The sequence below is a fragment of the Periplaneta americana genome, chromosome 12 (genome assembly GCF_040183065.1).
Source record: "Periplaneta americana isolate PAMFEO1 chromosome 12, P.americana_PAMFEO1_priV1, whole genome shotgun sequence".
Classification (NCBI taxonomy): domain Eukaryota; kingdom Metazoa; phylum Arthropoda; class Insecta; order Blattodea; family Blattidae; genus Periplaneta; species Periplaneta americana.
The window spans coordinates 44,268,209-44,295,611 of record NC_091128.1 but is presented as its reverse complement, the minus strand read 5'-3'; the positions used below and the strand labels follow the sequence as shown (position 1 = coordinate 44,295,611).

General features: G+C 35.6%; 1 protein-coding gene across 3 annotated transcripts in view; it reads left to right on the top strand.

Moving 5' to 3' along the window:
• The window catches only part of LOC138710360 (myogenesis-regulating glycosidase-like), a 38,425-nt gene extending 13,239 nt beyond the window's left edge, over window positions 1-25,186 (top strand). For all 3 annotated transcript variants that reach the window (XM_069841197.1, XM_069841196.1, XM_069841198.1), the window contains exons 2-6: window positions 9,723-9,793; window positions 11,503-11,616; window positions 17,820-19,156; window positions 21,915-22,071; window positions 24,057-25,186. In XM_069841197.1, the coding sequence (XP_069697298.1) occupies window positions 9,766-9,793; window positions 11,503-11,616; window positions 17,820-19,156; window positions 21,915-22,071; window positions 24,057-24,268 (1,848 nt within the window). In that variant the 5' untranslated portion in view covers window positions 9,723-9,765 and the 3' untranslated portion in view covers window positions 24,269-25,186. The remainder of the gene's footprint in view (window positions 1-9,722; window positions 9,794-11,502; window positions 11,617-17,819; window positions 19,157-21,914; window positions 22,072-24,056) is intronic.
• Window positions 25,187-27,403: the final 2,217 nt, after the last annotated feature.

The window sequence follows — 27,403 nt, the reverse complement described above, 5'->3', positions numbered from 1 at the left end:
TATATGATTAATAGGTAATTAGTTATATTGTATATTAATTTGCAAATAGCAGTTTTTGCAGCCGATCAGAGCAGTTAGCAGGATTTGCAACTCTATAGGTAGCCATATTAACGATACATTAGTTTGCAAAACCTGGTATTTGATCAATGTTAGCAGTTTATCTGACAAGACTAACTTGGAAACAAACTGACGGTAGAAGAGAACATTCTTATTTTCGTTATTACCTAAATATTATTAAACACACAAATATTGTAGGCCTACTATAAAAAAGTAAAAAAGGAGAATAGAATACTAATGCTATAGTTTGAAGGTTTCCTTATGTACTTACTTACTGGCTTTTAAGGAACCCGGAGGTTCATTGCCGCCCTCACATAAGCCCGCCATTGGTCCCTATCCTGAGCAAGATTAATCCAGTCTCTACCATCATATCCCACCTCCCTCAAATACATTTTAATATTATCTTCCCATCTACGTCTCGGCCTCCCCAAAGATCTTTTCCCTCTGGCCTCCCAACTAACACTCTGCATGCATTTCTGGATTCGCCCATACGTGCTACATGCCCTGCCCATCTCAAACGTCTGGATTTAATGTTCCTAATTATGTCAGGTGAAGGATACAATGCGTGCAGCTCTGTGTTGTGTAACTTTCTCCATTCTCCTGTAAATTCATCCCTTCCTTATGTACTACTGTTTGTGAAAAGTGCAACACCCAGAAAAAATAGCCCGAACGACCCCAAACTCGGGAGATGTGTAAAACAGAGTACCAAATGTAGTGTGTTCGTAGGAGTCCCGCTTCAACTTGTCCTACAGTGATAGTCACATACGTGTTAAGTGCTACCGTGGTGAACGCAGTCTGAGAGCCTGCATTGTTGAGCGGCATTGCGGACAAGTTCTAGTGTGATACAATATGCGATCTCGCTTCCTACGTATTCAGGACAATCTGAACTTCAACCGCTACATTAGAGAGGTCTTAGAGTCCGAGGTACTGCCCATCCCTCAGGCAACTCCACATGCCATATTTCAGCAGGACAATGTACAATGTCCGGTCACATGTGGTGAGGATTGTGCAAGTCTTCTTCGAAGAACGACGGGTATCACTGCTTTCCTGGCCTGCACGTTCGCCAGACATTTCGCCCAACGAACATGTCTGGGATATGGTTGGTCGGCAACTTGTTCGTCATGGTCCTCCAGCACCTACTCTTGACGCTTTGTGGACTCGCATACAAACTGCGTGGAGGGAGATTCCCCTGGAACATATCCAGGAACTTTTTGATTCCATACCACGACGCTTAGAAGCTCTGATTGCAGCGCATGGAGGCTTCACTCCATACTGAAATCTCACGGTCACAGATCAGGTACAGTTCTGTAATTCTAATCCTTGTGTATTGTCATGTATCTAAACTGTGATATCAATTTCATTTCAGTCACATGTATCCTTCTTGATGTTGCAATTTCTACAAACATCAATGTAATGTAACACTTTACAAAATGTGCGGTTCTTCCTCATCCATGAGTTCGAAGTCCACTACATCCGTATGTTCATGCTCATCTTCACTCAGGTCTGCAACAGCAAGGTCTTGCTGCCGGTTGAACATTTCGGTGTAGAAGGTCAGGTTTGCATTCCGAAACCAGTCCTACCCGAAGTGCAATTCCAGAATTCTTTCAACGTCCCTGATGTTTGCTTCTTTAAGGATGACACCCATTGGAATGTAGTCCTTTTGGAAATGTTTACCTTTATTGTTTAAACTTTTGGATTCGCCTTTTCACTGGTACCATTCTCTTCATCATCTCTATCTTCTCCCTCAACATTAACAGAGTTATTGAAACAGGATACACCATATCCATCCACACTCATTTCGGTAAAAGTCGAAAAAACTGCAAGATAATCACAGTAACCACTTCAAGACTTCAACAGATTTAACATAAAAGGTTAGAAGTCCCCGATAAAGCACGGGCAGAACACTCAGCTGATGTCTTAAATGCTGCAGTATAGTCAGCTTTATTATCAGCGTCTAATAATATCTGTTTCGTTATTTTAGCATGCTCAATGTAATCCTTATGGAGATCGAAATAGCAGCTTTTGCATCCGTAACTCTCAATATGGCCATTTGTCTCAGTGACATTTAGCAGGTTTTGCAAAAGTAAAGATGGCATTGTGCAGTTAGCAGGTATTGCATCCTTACGCTCTCCACACTTAGCAGGTTTTGCAACCGTATGCAATTTTATTTACTAGATTTAAAGGGTTTAGAGTTGGATTTGTAACCAAATGTATGGCTTATTACGTAGCTAATGACGAACTGAAACCATGGTTACCATTATCTCAGTTTTCATTTTTTTGGCAGTTAGCTGGTTTTGCATCTGGGCTACAGTAAAGTATAAAAATAATTTACAGGTCTGATTCTCTGGTCTGTAGTTTTCCGAGTACAGCTGTGTATTCGATATTAAGAAGTACAAAACTTAAGAATGTTTGGTGACATTATTACCATTAAAAATGAAATATTATTATAGTTAATGCAACACATAATGGTATACTGATGATATGAAAGGGAAATCTTTTGGGTCCTTAAGTAAGTAGACGCATAGAAAGAAGATTTTATATTAGATCTTCATTTCTATAATATACTGAGTAACGGCTATATATATATATATATATATATATATATATATATATATATATATATGTATATATATATATATATATATATCTGATCTGAAAACTATAAAACTTACGTAACAGCGTGGTCGATCGACGGATGTTGCGTCAACATTTGTTGAGATTATAAATTAGGAATGCTTAATAACATCGACATCAACGTGAAGTTTGATTTTATGCACGAGAACGTATAATCTCATAAACTTCTTTCCATCTGACTGTAGATAATTATTTGAAGAGAAGTAATATATTGATAACGAGATAGTAAGGTTATTGTTATGAACTTAACACTACTTGTATTAAACTTGTAGGATATGTGGAAATCAAACCACAGTATAGAGAACATATCTCTATACTGTGATCAAACAGTGGTTTTCTTCCTGCTCACAAAGAAGTAAGCCATTGTTTAAAGCTTCTGTCGTACGTAATTTTGACGTATAATGGATAAACAATTGATCCTCACTACTTTTCCCGCCAAGAGAGCATATCCTTCTCCTAGCTATGCCTCCGTCTTTCAGTTGCTGACTATAGTAGTCGTGACGGCAGGTTGCAACTTACACGCTTGGCCAACTTATTATGAGATATAATTATTTGGAAGTGTACGTCAGATTTACGTATCAATAGTATTAATAGAAAATAGTGCAGTTTATTTATTCCCTTAACTGTGTTTTATCTAACAAAGTAACACTGGATGAAAACTTACGTGGTGAACGACACTACTCTGCAGATCATAGACGACAGTTCAGATGATGAAGCTGATGATGACGCTGAAGGCAATGTAGAGATTGAATATGAAACTTGTGACAATGGCAAGGATCTAACATACAGTAGGAGAGATTGAGAATCACGTAGAAAGCAAGCGAATGGAGAAAGAAGGCAAAAAACAAGAAATCAGGAAGAAAAGAAAAGGAAAGGAAAAAGAGAAGAGAAGAGAAGAGAAGAGAAGAGAAGAGAAGAGAAGAGAAGAGAAGAGAAGAGAAGAGAAGAGAAGAGAAGAGAAGAGAAGAGAAGAGAAGAGAAGAGAAGAGAAGAGAGAGGAGATGGCAGAGGGGAGAGGGCAGAGGGCAGAGGGCAGATGGCATGAGGGCAGAGGGCAGAGGGCCAGAGGGCACGAGAGCACGAGGGCCAGAGGCACGAAGGCACGAGAGCATGAGGGCACGAGGGCCAGAGGGAACGAGGGCACGAGAGCACGAGAGCACGAGAGCACGGGAGCACGAGAGCACGAGGGCCAGAGGGTACGAAGGCACGAGAGCACGAGAGCTCGGGAGCACGGAAGCACGAGGGAACGGGGCACGAGAGCACGAGGGCACGAGAGCCAGAGGGCACGAGGGCACGAGAGCACGAGGGCACGAGGGCCAGAGGGCACGCGGGTCAGAGGACACGAGAGCACGAGAGCACGAGGGAACGAGGGCACGAGAGCACGAGGGAACGAGGGCACGAGTGCACGAGGGCACGAGGGCCAGAGGGCACGCGGGTCAGAGGACACGAGGGCACGAGATCACGAGAGCACGTTGGCCACAGGGCACGAGGGCATGATGGCAGTGGGGAGAGGGGAGAAGGGAGAGGGGCGAGAGGAGAGGAGAGGAGAGGATATTTTCATAACTCTAACTACAATCCACAATAACCTGAAATAGCTATTGCTTCACTCCCACTTGTAAAACCGACTGATCGTTCTGACATTGTTACTTGCTTTTTCGCATTGGAAGTCTAGAACTGAAGATGTATAGGTTAAATAAAAAGTATGAAGAAAACCATTCAGAGGGGTAGACCTATGTTTCATTATTATGGAAGCAAATAACTTCCAAAATGTCTGGTATTCTTCATTGGAAATAAATTGGAAGAAATTTAATTTGAACGTCTAATGAACTTAGTTAGCAGCATTTGCTGCACAAGCCACTAGAATATATATATAAAATTATATATAATCTTACCCACTTAAATTTGAAATCTCAACTCAACACTGAATTTCAGAATCACTAGATAAAAAATAACATAAAACTGATAACACCAAATATATATATACATACTGGGTTTAAACATATATATATATATACATACATACTGGATGAAAACATATATATATATATATATATATATATATATATATATATATATATATATATATATATATTGTTTTCACCCAGTTTCAAGTTACAATTTTTATTTGAAATTAGCTCCGACTCGCTTTCCATTTGTGATATTCTGTTGTAATTGTGTTGTTTGCGTAGGTAGGCACTTATTTCAGAAATAAAGAATTCTGACATAAAATGATCCTTAGAAAACAAGGAACAACAAAAATATTTTTAAATTGCTTGAACAATCATTACGTTAAAGAAAAGGAAAGGATAGTGAAGGGGTTCACACAAAATTCCATTTCTATCCACATTTATTATATACAGTTGCATTATTCATAAGTATTCATGTTATGGTTATGTAAGTTCCGCTCCTTACTTAAACATAACATGAATATACTTATGAATAATTTCAAGTTAGAAATATGGTCGAGCATTAAAAGTCGTATGAAATTTGCCTATAATGGTAATTAAGACGCTCGTATGAAAATTATGAAACTCGCTTGCGCTCGTTTCATAAACAAACATACTCGATCTTAATTACTACCATTATAGGCTCGTTGCATAATGTACTATTATTATACTCTTTTAACACATATATCACTGAAAAACTCTTAGGTTACCTAAAATAAATAAATAAATAAATAAATAAGGATAAACATATGTACGCATAAATAAATAAATAAATTACATTTTGACTGTGTTAATATTTAAATTATCGTCTTATTTTACCTGATTGGCTAGTTTCTATGCAGTGGTTCTCAATCTTTTTGTAATATTAAATGAGTGAGCACCATGGAATCTAATATGTTAATAGGCCTATGTCAATGCATAAATAAAAATAAACAAACATAAATACATTTTTAAAATGCTCACCAGGGTAATGACCAGGGAAAGGATTTATATGTAAATACATATTTACTTATAAAGCTAATATAATTTATATTTTGCATTATCTTTATGTTTCACAATGTGTAGGGTTGAAAAATCCTACTTTTATTTTCCATATTTTTCCATATTTTAGAGTTTAGTACATATTTTCGTTAATTTCCATATATTTTCCATATTTCATATAAAACAGTCCATATTATATTAGGTTTAACAATAAAACAAAACAAAATTCCATTAACTTTTAAAAATACATTTCAACAATAGAGATTTAAACACATGTTCAGTAATCCCTTTAACATCAGAGTTATTTGAAAATTAGCAGTCCTATCAACAATGGGAAAGTAAGTTACAAAACTGTATTAATTTAATTTAAAATTTTTAACAGACTTCAGTTGTGCAGCTCAACAGTTAAATGCCAGTCAGAGTACACATAGGTTCAGTTTTGTAAATCATACTATAAAGACGGTAAATATGCCAAAAGTACGTCATTCAGTCAATTTAAAATCAAAACTAACAAGTTACATTTCAGAATTTAAAGAAGATGGTTTATCAACTGACAATAAAATATTATTTTGTAATTTGTGTCAGTGTGCAGTATCATCTACACAAAAGTTCCTGGTGCAACAACACATTACAACTAGTAAACATCAGGCCAACAAACAACTAAATTCCAAGCAGAGACAATTGTTTTTAACACAACCAACAACATCGAATGTAAGATCTGAGTTTAACATCGACCTGTGCCGTTCTCTCATCTCTGCTGATATTCCTCTCTACAAACTAAAGAATAAGGTCTTCAGGGAATTCCTTGAAAAATATACTCAACATACAATCCCGGATGAGTCAACACTTAGGAAGACGTATGCTCCATCCATCTACGATGAGACAATACAGAAGATAAGAGATGAAATTAAAGATAGTTCAATTTGGGTTTCCATTGATGAGACTCCCGACAAAGAAGGTAGACTTGTTGGTAATGTAGTTATCGGTTTGTTAAGTGAACAATATTCTGAACGAATTCTTTTACATTGTGATGTTCTAGAAAAGTGCAATAACAAAACTATAGTTAAACTGTTCAACGAAGCTATGGGTATCCTGTGGCCAAAGGGTATTATGTACGATAATGTGTTATTCTTTATTAGCGATGCTGCCCCTTATATGGTCAAAGCTGGACAAGCATTATCTGTTGTATATCCTAAATTGACTCATTTTACTTGTGTGGCGCATGCATTTCATCGTGTGGCAGAAGTGGTCAGAGACAATTTCCCTAAAGTAGATTTGTTGATTTCATCAGTGAAAAAAGTATTTCTCAAAGCTCCCAGTAGAGTTAACGTGTTGAAAGAAATGTACCCTGAAATTCCTTGCCACCAAAGCCAATTTTAACTAGATGGGGTACATGGCTAGAAGCAGTTGAATATTATGCCGAACATATAGACTCTATTAACAATGTTCTCCTTGCATTGGACTCTGAAGATGCAGTCTCAATTGATACTGCGAAAACAGTTACCTGTGACATAAGTGTGAAGAATGACTTAGCTCACATTCAGCATACATTTTCATGCATCATAAAAACGCTCAAAAGTCTCCAAAATAGGCACCTTTCACTATCTGAAAGTTTTGAAATTATAAATAGTACTGTGGAACAACTGAATCGTGGTAGAGGTAAAGTTGCAGATGCAGTAAGAGCTAAGGTGGACACTGTACTTTCAAAAAACCCTGGATATGAAGAACTACAAAAGGTTGTTGCTGTGATGAGTGGTGAATCAACAGTGAAGATTAACTTGGACTTATCCCCAGCAGACATTGTGAAATTGAATTATGTACCAGTTACTTCTTGTGACGTCGAACGCTCTTTTAGTCAGTATAAATCTATCCTCAGAGACAATAGAAGAAGATTCACTTTTCAGCACTTGAAAGAAATGTTTGTAACCTATTGTTATGGTAACAGACAATAAAAATTGTGTTTTGTTGAAACTACATTGGAAGATAAGGTACGTCCATTATATTTTTTGTTTAGTTTGATTAAAATGTACCAATATTTAACGTACATAGTCATTTTTTTATAATTTTAAGTCCATATTTAATTCCATATTTTGGTAAAAATCCATATTTAATTCCATATTTTGGTAAAAATAACTACATATATATTTACATATTTCATATATTTTTAGTCCATATAAATCCGTTCCCTGGTAATGACTAAAGAGATCCTTGAAGTTGAATGTTACTCAGAATTTCAGTGATGTCCAAGGAGAAGTCGCTTGTAGTTACACGTAAACAGTCTTGCAGATGCGAATTAGTTAATCATGGTCATGCTGTGTTCTTGAGGTAATTCAAAGGTGAGAAAGATTTTTTTCGCATCGATAGGTTCTCCTGAACGTAGCCAGATGTTTGAGGGAAACACTTCGCTTTATTCGGAGTCTTTTTCTATCTTCTGCTGCCCAAGGGTTATGACTTTCTGTTTTTGAAACAAATATTTCAGTGCTAAGGAGAATTGAAGATATATCAACTGAAGTTCCGCATGAGCAGCCATATAATTCTTTTGAATAATCTTGATTTTTATGATTACGTCCACGCTGAACTGAAAAGGGTTATGAAATACGAGAAGCCCTGTCATGTCTCTGAGATATTTATAATGATAGATAACAATAATATTTGGTACATCAAAGTTTGAATTGAAAAAAATATATCAGGAGTCGCTCGCGAGCATTTTCTTATTCGCAAGACGGGAGCACCAAATGTTATTAAAAGAGCAACATGGTGATCGCGAGCACCAGGTTGGAAAACGTCCGTAGTACAGCCACCGTGTCCGTAGTTCAGCCACAATCCTAGGCAATCAGATGTAGTAACACCATAATTTAAATATTAACACAGTGAAACTCTTATTTATTTATTTATTTGTCTGTCTGTCTGTGTGTTTTTCTTTATTTATTTATTCACTTACCTATTTACTTATTTATTTAATTATTTATTAATTTACATATTTATTTATTTACTTACATATTTATTTACTTACTTACTTATTTACTTACTTACTTACTTATTTACTTACTTATTTACTTATTTATTTACTTATTTATTTACTTACTTGTTTACTTATTTATTTCTTTACTTATTTACTTACTTACTTATTTATTTACTTATTTACTTACTTACTTATTTACTTATTTATTTTCTTACTTATTTACTTACTTATTTACTTATTTATTTATTTACTTACTTATTTCCTTATTTATTTATTTATTTACTTATTTATTTACTTATTTATTTACTTACTTAATTACTTATTTACTTACTTATTTACTTATTTATTTACTTACCTATTTACGGTACTTATTTATTTACTTATTTATTTCTTTACATATTTACTTACTTATTTACTTATTTATTTACTTACTTATTTACTTACTTATTTACTTATTTATTTACTTACTTGTTTACTTATTTATTTACTTACTTGTTTACTTATTTATTTACTTATTTATTTATTTACTTATTTATTTATTTATTTACTTACTTATTTACTTACTTATTTACTTATTTATTTACTTACTTACTTATTTATTTATTTATTTATTTACTTACTTATTTGCTTATTTCTTTGCTTATTTACTTATTTATTTTTTTACTTATTTATTTACTTATTTATTTATTACTTACTTAATTACTTATTTACTTACACATTTACTTACTTATTTATTTACTTACTTATTTACTTATTTATTTACTTATTTATTCATTTACTTATTTATTTCTTTACTTATTTATTCACTTATTTATTTATTTACTTATTTAATTACTTATTTATTTACTTATTTACTTATTTATTTACTTATTTATTTATTTACTTATTTATTTACTTATTTAACAACTTATTTACTTACTTATTTACTTATTTATTTGCTTATTTATTTATTTATTTATTTATTTATTTATTTATTTATTTATTTATTTATTATTTATTTATTTATTTCAAATAACTTTAGAGTTCTTCAGAGAATAAATTTGTTAAAGAGTTGTGTACCTGCAAAGTGGGTGTCCTTGTACTGATATTTTGGCAACATTGTCGTACTAATCAATTTTCCAACAACTCATTTCAAATTTCAGAGCATCAACTACATCCAGTAAGTGAAGGCAGTGGAGAAAGAAAATGTGCTCGAGTGGAACGTTTCGTACAGGTATGTGCCAGAAGCTCGTTGACTGCAAGCTCTAAATTAGTAGTATGGAGATGCTTGTGGAAAAAATTACACTTTATTCACGAACTGTGGACTATTTAAAACGCAAGTTTTACTTACGTTACCGTTATGTTCTCAAAAGCTGCTTCAAGTTTCAGTTTAGGCACTCTTGGCTGAGTAGGCAGTGCTTCAGCTTTTCAATGTCGGAGGAAAATGTGGCTACTAAAAAGATTCAATAATATTAATATTTTGAGAGTACTTATAGCATGAATGACTATATCGACAAGTATATTAAAAAAGGCTTAAATAAAGCTTATGTCAATTTCTACATATGATATAAATTTACTCATGTAAATAAAAGACGGCGCTTGTACCGGTAATTCTGTTTCCCAAGCCATTATTCTATCACTTCTGTGTAATGCAGGAAGTAACAGGAAACTATTACACCTTACACAACAGCAGAGTAAAAGATGCTTTATGGCAGAGACATTAGACATAATGAAGGGTTCAGAACCATAGTGGGCCAAGCGACATTTACTAAAACCGGAAAAAACAAGTGCTAAAATGAAGTTATTGCCATAATTCAATGGAAACATATAGCAAGTAATATAAAGTATACACATTAAAACTAAATGATATATCAATCTTCATTAAACTATGGTATTCACTTAACTTTAACTCTTGCTTTCTCCGTTTTTAATAAATGGCGCTTGGCCCACTATGGCTCTGAACCCTTCATATGAAAATGATCAGAATGAATTCTTATAAGATCTGCGTTCTATGATGTAAATCAGTCACTTTTTCTGTAACCAATTCATGTCTTATATTTTGTGATAGAAGTTCAGAGAACAGAATTATTTCTTCGCCTCCTCAATGGATTCAAATTATCTTTCATCACAAGATGAAAGCTCTATTTTGACTAAATTTATTACCGTTATAAAGAGTGAACAATAAGTATGTGATATTGTTAATAACTTCTTAAATTTCAATTTTACAAAAAAATTATCGGAATATGTATGATGATAAGACTTTCTTGTGTTAAATTCTAACGTACCCTGTTTACATGTTTCGACCTATTATGGGTCATCCTCAGAACTGGTCGTTGTTGGTCTTGGCGCATCTTATTTTGTTTCCTGTGAGGGTGTGTTCGTGTGGTGTAATGTAGAGTCAAAGAGTGTGTGTGTTCTGAAATTGAGTTGTGTGTTGAGAATTTCGTTGGGATGTGTTTTCGTGTGTCTGTATATTTCATATTATTCTAGTGTGTTGAGTTTCTGGCTTTTTGGTTGGATGTGTAGTATTTACATGTCTGTGTTGATGTCTCTGTGGGTGTGGTTAGCATTTGTGATGTGTTCTGCATATGTGGAGGTGTTTCGTAATTTTTTTATAGCTGTGATGTGTTCTTTGTAACGTGTTTGAAATTATCTGCCTGTCTGTCCTATGTAGAAGCTGTTGCAGGTGTTACATTTGAGTTTGTATACGCCTGTGTGGTTGTATTTGTTTGTTTGTGTTGTTTGTGTGTTGAGATGTTTTTGTAGAATGTTATTTGTTCTGTATGCGATGTATACACAGGCGTAATGCTATAAGAATCACCCGTTCTTTATCTTTTAACAAAAAATATGTTTAATTTTGTTGACCACGCATAAACCAGAGGCAACTTTTGAAGGTACATACTTTTGACTTCTTCAATAGTAAGTTCATTTTGTAATTTTCAGTTGCTAACTTACTGCTTCTTTTGGTGGCTACAACTGCACAAAATTCGTCTCATGTTGTCACCTTGAGTCTGACTCCTGCTGCGAAAGGACAACACTTCAGTCTGATAACGGAAGGTAAGACTTTTGCACAGATCTTTCAAATTAAGATCAACAGATCAATTGCGCCCCTACATTTCCAGGAACTTAGATATGAGGAGCAAACTTTCAAAGGGACTTTGTCCACAAAATAAAAAAAAAATTGAATGTAGCTTTGTTTTCACTTTAGAAGGATTGTCTGCACATTTCAGTACACTCATACCGATTAAAAAAAAATGTATTTCTCATGTATAAAGCAATGTAAAAATTGAGTTTTAAAAAAATCCAACTTTATCCACAAACTGAATACAATAAAACACGACTGTCACTTCCAGCAAATCACAGCCGGGTTACCATGGAAACCAACATTCCGAACTGCATTGCATTGTGCTCCATTAGAGCTGACTCATGCATTATGGTAAATTCAAGTAAATTGTTATTTAGTCAACTGTCCGAAGACAGGTTTGAACTTCATAAGTTACACCATCACTCATGAGGCAACTAAACCAAGAGATAATTGAGTAGGATTGCCAGTTCCTTCTTTCCTCCGTTGCATACATCGCTGACTATAGCTCGACCAACTACAAAAAGACCTTCGACTTTTCCAATACTCACGTGGCCATCCATGGAGGGAGAGACGTCATCACTATACGAGCAGCTCGCTAGGCTGGTTACACTAGTCGGACTCCAACTGTGGTAGACAATGACACTGCCCCTTCCTTCAAAACGTTTTTTATCAAGCTGGCCGCAACTCTCGTAACTTCCTTGTTGATGTGACAACATTATATTTCAACTTAAATTCTTTTTTTTCTCTCTCTCTCTCTCTTTTTTCTCCATTACTCTGTATTATACAATAATGAAAATTGGTATGTGTAAAACACTGTCCTTCTGCTATATGAAAAAAAAATATATTTTTATGATTTAAAAAAAATATTTACATTTTTTTTTTTTTTTTCAAAATTCATTTCACTGTGCAGTTATGAAGCAATTTCCACATAACTAAAAACTATGCAACATTCTGTGATGAAATTTTTTGTGTGTATTTATGCATGTTATGTCTACAATATAATGCAAGATCACTTCTCTAAATTTGACAGATTGTCTGATAAAAAATAAATTAATTTAAAAGAATGGACAAGTATCAGTACTTTCTTCTAAAAAATATATTTTATTTATTAAGGAATAATAAATATAATAATAAAATAAAAGAGAGAGAACATGAAAAAGTTAATAAGTGTGTGATTTATGAGGGAAACGCTTCATCACTGCACAGTGAACTGCCACCATTTTGAATTTGTAAAGAAGAAAAGTATATAAATCATTTTGTTAAATCGTAAAAATATTTTTTTTAATATAGCAGAAGGACAGTTTTTTACACCTACAAATTTTCATTATTGTACAAGATACAGTAATGGAGGAAAAAAATGTTGAATATTTCCAAACATTTTACTGCCGTAAGCTGTACCTAAACCCATAAATACTTCGCAACGTTATAAATAATTTTACGCGCGTCACTTTTCTAAAGCCTGCGGCGCACATTTGGTTTCCCTTCCATTATTATAAATTACAATCTGTTTTAAAAATACACAATACGTCGAAATGGAATATTAATAATTGATTGAAAAGTGAAAGATTGGACGCGGACACGAGTGCTGTTTCGAATAGTTTAGAACGTACTCGCTGCGAGACGTCGATCAGGGAGCGCATACAACAGATCCCCCACTATGACAACCTGCGCACCAACGAATACTGGTTTATGGCGCAGGTTTTAATGTCAGTGGTCGGGCTATAGTAACACAGTACACAATACAAGGTTCGTTCCAACAAGCGGTTCCTGGATCAGTTCATGTACGGTTCCTGTGCCATCTTATGCGCATGCGCTAGTTGAGCATCTGCTATGGGATTGAAACTGGACTGGACGCTGTTGGAACGCTTTCGCGGATCGTTATGTACTAAATCCAGAGATGCTATAACTGTGATCATCTTTGCTAAGAACGGGATGCTTAATTATTATCGTTTCGCAGCTAATTCTAATTGCAGAAAATAGAATTTCGATCATTTTCTATAAAAAGATGACAAAAAATATGGAAGGCAAGAATTCAGATAATTCAACGTCGTGTACTGGGGGACTCTTCTTTTTTTAATTATTAATGTATATACGTTATTTATTGTATTTTTAATCAAAGCTGCATGTTGAAATTGTAATTATCTGTTTCAATACACAAATAATTTCCATTCCCTTTCTTTTTGGCGAAAATTTAAATTAAATCTCTAGTTTTATTATTCGTCTGTACTGTCACTTTTCATCTTTAACCTCAATGATGTGAACAGTCGATCATGTCTTTCTTCAGTATCCAGGAGACGTTGATGAGCTTATGCGCATGCGCGTCTTGCATACTCTTCCATACATGCCTCAATCCACGGACTATTTTTGACCGTTCCGAACCCGTGTCAAAAGCTTGTTGGAACGCCCGACTGCAGTACATGTTTCCGGTTCAGGACTGGTTCGGATTGTGTTGGAACGCTTTTTTTTTTTTTTTTTTTTTTTTTTTTGTACTGCGCATGCTCACGACGGTTACGGACGGTTCCTGACTGTTGTTGGAACGAACCTACAATAGAGGGGAAAGAACTGGTCATCCTACCCATTATCTCCTTGCTTAGTTGTCTCATGAGTGATGCCTTATTAGTGTCTGCTGTCACTCATGAGTAGGACTAGGGAGTTCGTACCAAAACATAGGTTTCAGGTTTGTTGCTGCCACACATATACAACACGCCACTCTATTGCACAAGCTGTCTTCTGTATACACTATAGGGCTACTCTGTTCACATACACAATTCAAAAGTATATCCGCAAGTGTAAATGAACGACTTTCTTAGCTACATTATAGCAATATGCACAGTACAAAAGTAGTTTCATTACGTGCTAACGTTTGTAGTGGAGTTGTGTAGTTTAGTGAGCGGCTTTAACATGACAAAATTTAAATTTTCTAATCACACGAAGTCGAATGCAATACTTCAAGGCTTGATGATAACCATATATCAAGAAATGGAGAATAAATTATGTAATGTGGAAATATGATGTACAAAACGAATATTAATTCAGGGACATTGCTACGAAATTACGAGTATATAGTATGGAATATATTTTTTTTGGCTTGGAAAATACAACAATAAGGACATAGTAACATATTTTACTAATCAGACTTAAAATGAATACTATAGGTCTACACCGTTATGCATAAATTTTACTTGTTTCATAATATGTCGAAGTTACAGTGCAGTTATAAGATCTGTGGTAGGCTATACAATAAACGAAATGAAAACCACTAACTATCTTCGCGTAAGGAAGGCAATTGACTTTGCGCTTGTTAGAAAATAACAGGTGCAGGACTTTAGTTTTTATTTAATGTCCAAACACAACATAGCCAGTTCATAGATAGTTTTATGATGAACTACAACAACGGAGAAATATTGTAGTCGAAATGATAAGGCAAGGCGAAGTAATGGGGAAAAACCAATTTCATAGCCTACGTACTTTATCTTCAACGAACCTGAAATAATTTGCTAAGTTTTCAACTTCATTCCCGTTGATGACAATTACTGACTGTGTCCTTACTTACTTACTTACAAATGGCAGGTTCATTGCCGTCCACACATAAGCCCACCATCGGTCCTTATCAGCCACCGGCGTGGCTCAGTCGGTTAAGGCACTTGCCTGCCTGTCTGAAGTTGCGCTTGGGCGCGGGTTCGATTCCCGCTTGGGCTGATTACCTGGTTGGGTTTTTTCCGAGGTTTTCCCAAACCATAAGGTGAATGCCAGGTAATCTATGGCGAATCCTCGGTCTCATCTCGCGAAATACCATCTCGCTATTACCAATATCATCGACGCTAAATAACCTAGTAGTTGATACAGCGTCGTTAAAAAACCAACTGAAATAAAAAATAAAATAAATCGGTCCCTATCCTGGGCAAGATTAATCCAGACTGATTGTGTGCAGTAGAGTTTTCATGTGAGTCATAATGTGACCAGACGTCCCGTTTTGAATGGAATACTCCTGGTTCCATTTTCTATCCTGGTCTCCTAAAAGTTTTTGTTGGAACGCCTAAGAGTCCCGTTTTGTTGAAAAATGCAAAAATGAATCTTACTGAACAATTTTACAAAATGCAATAATGTTGAAGTGTGTAAAAATATCATTACAAACATTGTTGGCAACACTAATGAAAAAGCCATTTTCAGTGAATTTGTTTATGTGATGCAACTTGCTAGTGCAGTCAGTCATCACTTAATGCAGTAGAGAGAGGAGAAAGAAGTCTTTATGAGATGGGTAGAAATATTCCAGCATTTCTCCTTTCAAAATGTTTATTAAAAACATTGTTAAGGGGAGAGAATGGTATTTTTTGGTGAAAAATGAGTAAATTAAAAAAAAATCTTTAAAATACTCTGTGAAATGTGTGGAATGCATAGCATAACATTTTGTGGGTATTTGTGCCCTTATCGGATGTTGAGACGTCATTTTTAAACTTTCTGCACTATGGATTTTTAAATCGCACGCCCGCTTTAATCGGTTTCCAGTAACTTCATTTTTTTGCTACATTGCCAGACAGAAATGGATATAATTTCTGAACTATTAAAGATACATGCATGAAATTTAGAACACACATTCTTTAGACTATTAGGAAACTTTTCTCTGTAACAGAATTTTGTTAATTGATTTCATTTTAAAAATACATCCGTTTGTTTGCAAGAAAGGAAATCAGAAAATTGTTTCAAATTTTAATTGTTTTTTTTTTTTACAAACGCAGGGACTAATATCAAAATTCTGTTACAGAAAGTTTGTAGAACATGTTTTTGCAAATACATTGCAAAAAACTGTTTGAATCTATCTTTAAAAAAGGTTTAGATATATCGGCTTTAGTACATTCCTGCATTGGGTATTTTTTTTTCAAATTTGGGCCCCAAATAATTTGTTTTTTTTTTCCAAAATATTTTTATTTGGTTGAGTTGCCACAGCTTTGAGCTCTCTACATACAAAACCAAAACATTAATGTTTCACACCAAATAGGAAAAAAGTTTTAAAAATATCATCCTCTCCCCTTAAAATTACAGAATTTGACTTATCCCTATCTGGAACCAATACTTCTTTGAAAAGAATTTTTGCCAGAATAAACAAACTATGAACATTGGAGAAAACACAATTTTATTTAAGGTTCACATACTGAAGGCATTGTTAATTGCCAAAGTTAATTTCAAATAGTTTCCTTTTTTCCTTCAATTTCTTGAAGAAGGATATGAAACTTCTAATGGAAATTAATTCACCAGAAATTAAAGAATTAAATTTCTATTTGCAGTATTGTATGTTGGAAGTAAATCCCGAAAAGACAAAGTATACGATTATGTCTCGTGACCAGAATATTGTACGAAATCGAAATATAAAAATTGGAGATTTATCCTTCGAAGAGGTGGAAAAATTAAAATATCTTGGAGGAATATAACAAATATAAATTACACTCGGGAGGAAATTAAACGCAGAATAAATATGGGAAATGCCTATTATTATTCGGTTGAGAAGCTTTTGTCATCTAGTCTGCTGTCAAAAAATCTTAAAGTTAGAATTTATAAAACAGTTATATTACCGGTTGTTCTGTATGGTTGTGAAACTTGGACTCTCACTTTGAGAGAGGAACATAGATTAAGGGTGTTTGAGAATAAGGTTCTTAGGAAAATATTTGGGTCTAAGAGGGATGAAGTTACAGGAAAATGGAGAAAGTTGCACAACGCAGAACTGCACGTATTGTATTCTTCACCTGACATAATTAGGAACATTATATCCAGACGTTTGAGATGGAGAGGGCATGTAGCAAGTATGGGCGAATCAGAAATGCATATAGAGTGTTAAGTTGGGAGGCCGGAGGGAAAAAGACGTTTGGGGGGGGCGAGACGTAGATGGGATGATAATATTAAAATGGATTGGAGGGAGATGGGATATGATGATAGAGACTGGATTAATCTTGCACAGGATAGGGACCGATGGCGGGCTTATGTGAGAGCGTCAATGAATTTTCGGGTTCCTTAAAAGCCATTTGTAAGTAACTAAGTATTGAATGTTGTACGACCAGGAGAGGAAGTTTCCAGCGAAGGTACGTTAGTCGCAAGTGTACCGTTTTGATCTTCAGAAATTCTGGCCACATTATGAAAAGAAAGAAAGGGAAGCAATTTAAAAAACTTGACATTAATGTTCCAGATGACAGCGTAGTGCTGAGAGGTCATACGAGCCATGACGTCGCAGTCACACAGACTGACTCGTGCATAGACTTTGCATCGAGTGGAATCAATGCCCACGATGTTCTCGAAGACTGTATCGAGCTGGGCGATGCCCTCTGGTACGGAGGCCCAGAGCAGTTCAAACAGTACTGGCCCCTGAACTCCGTCGTCCTTAAAGATTACTCTTTCGTCACCAAGTCCGAGGACAACCAGGGAATCGCGGAACCCTATTGGCTCTCCTCGAAGGGAGTTTACATCTACGTGCATCAGGGAGTTCCCCTGTTCGTCGACATGAACAATGAAATCAACAACACAATCTGTCTCAGGAGCAAGAGTTCGGCGCCTTACCCTACTGAGGTTGTGCCCACTCTGAACTATACTATTTGTTCATTTGAGAATGCGCGGAAGGCCCACGAACACGCTATTCAGACAGTGCTGGGGAAACCGACTGGATACCCTGATGAACTCATGATCAGACATCCTATCTGGTCTACTTGGGCACGCTACAAGAAGGAAGTAAATGAAAGTGTGGTTCTAGCTTTTGCAGAGGAGATTCTGGTACACGGTTTCAACAATAGTCAATTGGAAATCGACGACTACTGGGAGGTATGCTACGGGGCGCTCACCTTCAACAAGACCAAATTCCCCAATCCAAAGAACCTCACAGACACACTCAAGGCGAAGGGCTTTAGGGTGACTCTGTGGGTGCACCCATTCGTAAATGTTCTATGTAACCCCTGGCACCAGATAGCATTGTCAAATGGACTGTTGGTGCACAATGCTACCGACAACTCCACCAATACCTCTTGGTGGGATGGTGAAGGTGGTGTTCTCGACTTCACCAACCCAGACGCTGTTGAATGGTATGTGGGGCGTCTTTCATCCCTGCAGGTTGAACAGGGCATCGATGCCTTCAAGTTCGATGCCGGAGAGACAAGTTGGATGCCACAGCCACCTAGAATCAATGCCACGCCTGCAGACATTCCCGGTGCGAGTACAAGGAAATACGTGCAGATGGCGGCAGGTTTTGGGCCGATGATCGAAGTGCGTGTTGGACAGAGAACCCAGGACCTGCCCGTCTTTGTACGCATGCTCGACAAGGATTCAGGCTGGGGTTGGGATAACGGCCTCAAGACACTGGTGACCACACTACTACAGATGAACATGGTTGGTTACCCATTCGTGCTACCAGACATGATCGGGGGTAACGGATATGGTAACACCCCCACAAAGGAGCTCTTCATCCGTTGGCTGCAGGCCAATGTCTTCATGCCCTCGCTTCAGTACTCCTATGTACCATGGGACTACGATGAAGAAGTGAGTATGAACATTAAGGGTCGTATTCATAGACAAGACTTTGAACCAAAGTTGACTTTGGAAAGTATAAAGTCACCTTTTTCCTATTCACAGTCGACACTTTGACGAAAGTAAACTTCAATCGTGACTTTACTTCGAAGTCGCCGAAAATGTAGACTTTGATTTTGACTTTCGTTCGTGGACATAAGGAAAATGGCTGATATTTCGAAAATTGTTGAATTTTCCGATAATATTGAGAAATCTAGGGGATTATTAAACCTGTTCATGGTCCTTAGCGTATTATTAGATAATTAGATATAGATAATAAATTCAAATCAAGGTACAGATTTGATAAACAGACAGTATTAGATATCCTTGTCATGTTTCAACATTCATTGATGAACAATAATCAAAAAGGATTTATCTATTCCACCAATAATTGACTTTCTTATTTTAATCGCGATTTTACGCTACAGGTAACTGATGGCTTAATATTGATTTGACTATTTAATTCTATAGAGGATAATTTATACATTTGCATATGTAGTTAATTTTTAATCCTGCGGTCGTTATAATAATGTTTTCTGAATATTGATATCAATTAATTTTTAAATAGTCTGTTATTAGTGGTATCTTATTTTCAGAATAAAATTACTTTATAATGAAATAATTCGAGGACTTAATGTGAACCTAACGTAATTGCAATCGATGTTTTATTCACAACAAAATTCTTACTATTTCAGATGAACTATACCATCATGTTTTGTAATTACGAATTTTATTGTGTTATATACGAGTACAAGACTGTTCGGAACTGAGTTACGATTTTTTGTGACCATGTAGAAGAACGAATTATTATCTATTGGTGTAAAGATCTAAAAATGTCAATGTTTTTACTTACGTTAGTTTCACACTAAGCCCACGAATAATTATTATTCTTATGTAAAGCTGCAAGAACGGCTAACAATCGCTTAACATGTATCAATTGTTTTATTGATTTGTGTCTCAAAAAGATGGCTTTGATTGTGGCAATGCCTACGCTATTTCAACTATCTATTAATTTAATTCGTTTAGGAAGCAGTGATTGTGATTGCCAACATTAGAACAAGATCGTCAAATCTCTTCTTACCGAAGTCAAAGACAAAGACTCAGAAGTATTGTCTATGAATACGACTTTTAACAAAGTTAAACTTTACTACGAACGTCGACTTTGGGAAGTCTTCATCCAAAGTCTCGTTTATGAATACGACCCTAAGGGCCAATCTAAGCAAATTAGAACTACTTGATTAAGAAATGAATTTCACAAATGTGACACACATTTTTTTATTATACATTTACGCGTTTCGCATCAATTCAGTTTCTTCATCATGTTGTGAATGATGTTGCCGTTTATAGTTATTTGTGTGGTAGATATTAGGTTAGGTCCATTTTCGGTTTTCACCTTCAAATTTCTCCAATCTCTCTTTCATCGAACTGAGAAAATCTGAATGAGACAAGGGCCCAACAGATTTGCAACTAATATTGTATACAGTAGCCTAGATAATTTCTCTCAGCCCCAATTTTCCTTCATAAGAACGCGTTTTCGCATGCCTTTTAAACATTTCTCAACTCATTTATCCCCCCCCCCTTAACATCAATTAATTTTTTGTAATGTTATGCAAAAGACATACCTAAATAAGAGTACCGTCATTTCCCATAACTAAGGTCTTGAAACACAACTATGGTGCACGATACAACCATTCAAATTTTGTACTCCATAAAGTAGAACCTCGTTTATCTGTATTTTTGCTGTACCGTAGGTTAAGTCAAGTCACTGCAGCTATCTACGAACGGTCTATGTTACTTCTACAATGTTCTTTGAATGGTTGTATCGTGGACCATATTTGTATTCCAGGACAATAATTATGGGAAATTACGGTACCTAATTTAAAATGCACCCAAATGAAAAGATGAGCTTCCTTCCTCTAGATTGCATCCAAAAGACATTCTCATATTTCCCAAAATTAAAACAAGTTTAATTACAAGACTCAGAAAATATTCTTACTTTTGGATATATTGGGAATATAAAATTAAACAAACTTAAGAATAACAATGCCAGTCTGTTACGTTGTTGCGTAAATCTCCCAGTAACCAAACTAAATAACTAAAATGGAGAATGAAACATTTTAATATGCCGTACAATATCAAATTAAAGTCGAAGAAACTTTAATTAAAAATGATCTGAACTCTGAACCATTAGCTACGATATTCGATACACAGAGTACAGGTACTGGCACTTGACATATTTCTGGAGACACGTAGAAAGAATCACATCATCATCATCATCATCATCATCATCATCATCATCATCATCATCATCATCATCATCACAAGTGCTTTTCCTGTCATCGTATGTAGCCTACTAGTATAAGCCACCGGCGTAGCTCAGTCGGCTAAGGTGCTTACCTGCCGATCCGGAGTTGCACTCGGGCGCAGGTTCGATTCCCGCTTGGGCTGATTGCCTGGTTGGGTTTTCCCCAACCATAAGGCAACTGTCAGGTAATCTATGGCGAATCCTCGTCCTCATTTCGCCAAATATCATCTCGCTATCACCAATTCCATTGACGCTAAATAACCTCGTAGTTAATACAGCGTCATTAAATAACCAAGTAAAAAAGTGTAGCCTACTAGTATAGTATACTGACATCTTTATTGAACAGAAGCAAAAATTGTATATATTCTGACAATGTTCATGCAGCTATCTACGCTGTCAATAATGAAGTTTTCTGTACTATCACAGACTGTGGAGATCTGCCGAAAATACACAGATCTGCATGCACAGTACGCTGACAAGATGATTGAACTGGCTGCGAAAGCAACTGCAGATGGCTCTCCTATTAATCCTCCAATCTGGTGGCTGGATCCTACTGACGAAACAGCGCTGGCTATGGAGTCAGGTAAGGCTCTCAAGTAACAATGTGTGTGTGTAATTGATAGCAAACACCTTACTATAATAATACCGGACAGCTAGCAGTTCTGCGCGCGAACATCACTGGTGCTGCTACCTAGGCGGCCGGTGTGGAGATACTCGCGAAACAAGCTGTAATCGACTGCAATGTATATTGTTGCTGCGCTAGTAAATAGTTTTATTAATTAATGCTGTGTTAAATTGTCTGGGTTGTAAGTTATATGTGCTGTTTATAATTGCTACAATTATAGCATTACAAATTGCTCCAAATCGTACTTTCGATTTCCGACAGTTCATAAAACGTGAGTCAACAAAATTCTTTATTAGGCCTAATGTCTTTGTCTCTGTGTTGATAGAACAATAAAAATTAGCATTTTATTTAGGCCTAATAAATGAATAGAAGTTAAAATATATTGGAAATTTTAAGGTTTTATCAATTTAAGTTTTATTGTTGTCTACATGACTTTACTAATTATTACAAGCATCAGATTACTACCATTTTTATCTTTGCAGTTGTCAGCAATGTGTATATAAAGCATTATTGTAAATTCATTCTCCATGTAAGAATTAATTTTGTCTCACTAAAGCAAAGAAACAATACGCAACAATTAATTGAAAATAATATGAAGCATGCAATCTATGATATAAAATAATGTTACATTAAATAGGTACTATTCAACATTTCATAAGTGTTTCGTATATTAACCCACATTAGTCACTCATGTTTTAAACAATAGTCCGATTTCCGCTATGTTAATATTTGTATTTGTGGACGTAATTCCACGCCGCTCCGCTAGATGTCAAGTCCGCGATATTTCGCATTCACGTCAATGCTGGTAGTATACAGCTGTCCGGTATTATTATAGTAAGGTATTTCTTGGTAGCATTCAGAGCATCAGGAAAGATTGCAATTCTTTTGAAGAAAAATAACTTCATATTCTTCTTACGTTAGGCCATATGCATCCAAGGGGCCTTCTGCATAAAGCTAAACTTACTGTTTTAGTAGCGACACATTAGTAGATAAATAAAAAAAAGACAGTCATTTCTGTTGCATAAATCTCCATTGGTAAATTTGTCGCGAGAAGCGATAAGCACTAGTAATTACTGACAGTTTCATTTCTTTTACCAACGAATTGTTGCATAAAAGTCTGTCACTTGTCTGTAGAATCGCGAGCACGTTTTCTATCAATCTTTTGTTCTCGGTAAACTTTCTTAAAAGTGTAGAAATAACAATTTTAATGTAATATGACTTCACCTTCAAGCAGTGAAAGTGAAGAAGAATCCACACATAGTCAGAATAGAACATTTAAGTTAAGAGTATTGATTTTCAAGTGTTCCAGTTTAAAAAAAAAAAGGATTTCTCATGTCAAGAATTAAATTTTAAATGTTGCTTGCTACTTCAGTCTTATTTACGTCCTGCAACATAAAACAAAAGAGAGAGAACATAAAGAACTTAACAAGTTTATGAGTTATGGGGGAAAAGCTTCATTACTGCACAGTGAACTGCACATTTTGAATTTTGAAAAATAAAATAAATAAATAAATCGTAAAAATATTTTTTTCATATAGCAGAAAGACAGTGTTTTACATATACGAATTTTCATTATTGTACAAGATATAATAATGGAGGAAAAATGTTGAATATTTCCAAATATTTTACTGCTGTAAGCTGTACCTAACCTCTTAAGGAAGTGTAAGAAAAGGAGGCATACGCGAGGGTTTCTCCGTTTCCATGCATTCCCCCTTCGTCCCCAGGGCTGTCTTACTCCCTACTCCAATGAGTACAATTCTATCAAGCCCTCAGAAATATTTTTTTTTTTTTACACAACCGGACAAGTGAAGATAACAAATCCAATAACTGAAGCAACGAACCTGCAAGAAAATAAGATACTTAGTTTCATATCAAAATGGTGAAGTAGTTGACTATCGGTAAGGTGTGTTGGTGCTGTAGTTCATATTACTTTACTTTCTCAGAGTTTCTGCTGGGAGAGGAGATCCTAGTGGCCCCCGTAATGGAGGAGGGCGCTACCAGTCGCGACATCTATCTGCCTGTGGGGCAGTGGAGAGACGAGCTTCGATCGCAGGTTATCACCGGACCGACTTGGCTGAGGAACTACACAGTAGCGCTGAGCGAGCTGGCCTATTTCACCCTCGTCACTCATCACAGGCCTAATACATCCTTGTAGAGTTCATAAACAAATTTCTGCTTCTTTTACTGAGGTTGTGCAAACATACTTTTAGTCATATGTATATATTTATGCAGAATACTTTCAGTGATTTGTACAATTTTGAACAGAAAAACTTGCCAGTCGAACAAAATCCTATCTTGTAATCAGAATACTTTGGCTAGACAAGCATGATTCACACTAGTAAACTGCTTCTTACTTCACCCACTCCACTCTTCTTATAAATGTATGGTGTCTTTCCTTTTCACAAAATCAACAGATCGAAATATTAAATCGCATGCTTCATGAGACAGAATACGACGAAATTAAGACAAGTTATAGAACGTTAATAGTATAATAAGTACTATTTAATTTTATTATTATGATTGTTATATTTCACAAATAAATGATATTACATAATTAACGTATCACAAAAGAAGAGTAAACATTAAATATGAAAAATAAATAAATACATAAATAAATGATTTAATTAAATAGATAATAATTTAGTGTAACATATAAAGTGAGTATTATTAAACATTCCAACCATTACCAGTACCGGTACTACCTTGAATGCTTTTAACTTCCGACTCTAGTATCTCCGTTATGAACTATCACAACGTTTGTGGCAGCTGTCTCATTGAGTAATACGATAAGAGCAATGCTTTAATTTAAAAAGTGAGACCCATTTTCCCACAGAAACGCACCGACGTAAACTTTAAACCCTGCTGGAAACGAAATGAGCTTAAATTGGAGATAGACAACTTTTTCATGTACAAGACAGCGGGAAGCTTTTCTGTCCTAAGCTGTATATAAATTGTAATTTTATCTACGTTTATGGAGATATTTCCTTAGCCATAAATAAATTATACTTTATTTTTCTACAAGTTTATAGGCTTGCTTTTAGTCATATGTAAATAAATTGTATCTTATAGAGGAGTAATGTTGTTACGTTTGTGGATTCCCTCACTCTAGCAGTAGTCTCCAAAATCCTACTCGCGAGTACGCCTCTGAAGTTACGGAACTGAATTCAAGAATAATTTCAAGGCAAAAATTGTTTCCAGTCCGGGTATCGAACACGGGATCTATATTTTGTGGAGCTCATGGATTGTTCAAAATTTTCACAATTTTCACAAAACTTCCCGGAGCAACAATTCTCCCAGTTAGAGAAAGTGTATGGCAAATTTTTTGATTTCGTGCGATTGAAAGCTGAACTCAGAGGCCTTTATAATTCTGAGCATTTCAAGGCAAAGGGTTTGGGAGATATTCACCAGTGTTTAATTTCAAACGGCCTTCACAACGGTCTACAGGAACTTAATAAATTGTGTGAATTATTTAGGACTATTCCTTCAACTATATCATCAGTAGTGCTTTCGTTTTCGGCTTTGAAACGTATAAAAACCTTCCAGAGAAATTCTCAAGGGCAAGCTGTACAGCTTTTGAAAAAAAAAATCAAGTTTCTGTTTAGACTCGGTTTCTTAAATTAAAGGTTTTTTAAAAAGCGTCAATTTCACTGTGGATATAAGAAGCACTTATTTCTTATCGATTTCATTGTATCACGGGTAATTAGAGATGACGCGATTATCTGTTACACGACTGTAATTTTATTAGTAACATTATCAAAGCGTAATTACTTAAAATAAATATGAAGTGTCAAAGATAACTCTTGACTATATGTCAAGATGATACTGAAACTGATCAGAAAGAGAAAAAGGAATTGATTGGGTCACTGGCTGAGAAGAAACTGCCTACTGAAGGATGCACTGGAAAGAATGGTCAACGAGAAAAGAGTTCGAGACAGAAGAAGATATGAGTAGCTTAATATTAAAGATGGACATCTGTCGTCTCCATAGTTTTGAGGCAATTTTTTTAATTCACAGTGTTCTTTGTAATATTTAACATAATTTATTTTATAAATGTAGTGTTAGAGTTTGCATATGGCTTCACTATAAATGGAAAGAGCATGAAAAATTGTATAAAAAACCACAGCTACCTAAATTTCGATTGAGGTCAGATGTCCGTCTTTGATATTAAGCTACTCATATCAGATGATAGACGACATTAAGATATATGGATCATATGAGGAGACTAAGACGAAGGGAGAAAATAGGAAAGATTGGAAAATGTTGGGTTTGCAGTGAAAGACCTGCCCATGAGCCGAACACTTATATATGTAAGTATGTATGTATGTATTTTTATTAGATTATTTTACGACGCTGTATCAACATCTTATGTTATTTAACATCTGAATGATAATGACGGTGAAATGAGTCCGGGGTCCAGCACCGAAAGTTATCCAGCATTTGCTCATATTGGGTTGAGGGAAAACCCCGGAAAAAACCTCAACCAGGTAACTTGCCCCGACCAGGATTCGAACCCGGGCCACCTGGTTTCGCGGCCAGACGCGCTGACCGTTACTCCGTAGGTGTGGACTGTGTGTGTATGTATGTATGTATGTATGTATGTATGTATGTATGCATTTTTTTTAGTAACTACGAGGTTATTTAGCGTCGATGAGATTGGTGATAGCGAAATGGTATTTAGGGAGATGAGGCCGAGGATTCGCCATAGATTACCTGGCATTCACCTTACGGTTGGGGAAACTTCGGAAAAAACCCAACCAAGTAATCAGCCCAAGCGGGGATCGAACCCGCGCCCGAGCGCAACTTCAGACCGGCAGGCAAGCGCCTTAACCGACTGAGCCACGCCGGTGTATGTATGTATGTATGTATGTATGTATGTATGTATGTATGTATGTATGTATGTATGTATGTCGTAAAAATCTAATGAATTGGTTTTTTTGATTTTATAATTTACCTAGACTAAAACTGTCACGTTAAAATATATTTACATGAGGGCAATTAAACTGTATTGGAGCATGTCCCCCTTTCTGAATAAAGTACAAGTATTTCGTCCAAAAATTAATTACTAATCTGAAGTATTTATACGAAAATTTGAGCTTATTAAATTGAACAATAATTGTAAATGAATATTGTAAAGGATGTTTTATTGTGTGAATTATTTCGTATTTTCAAGGTGGTGGTTTACTTAGCTTTGCATTTCAACGAACATTTTGAGAACGATAATAATTATTTACGATACAAGTGTTAAAAATAACATTTTATTCTGTGGATAGGGATGTTTGCAAAACGAGAT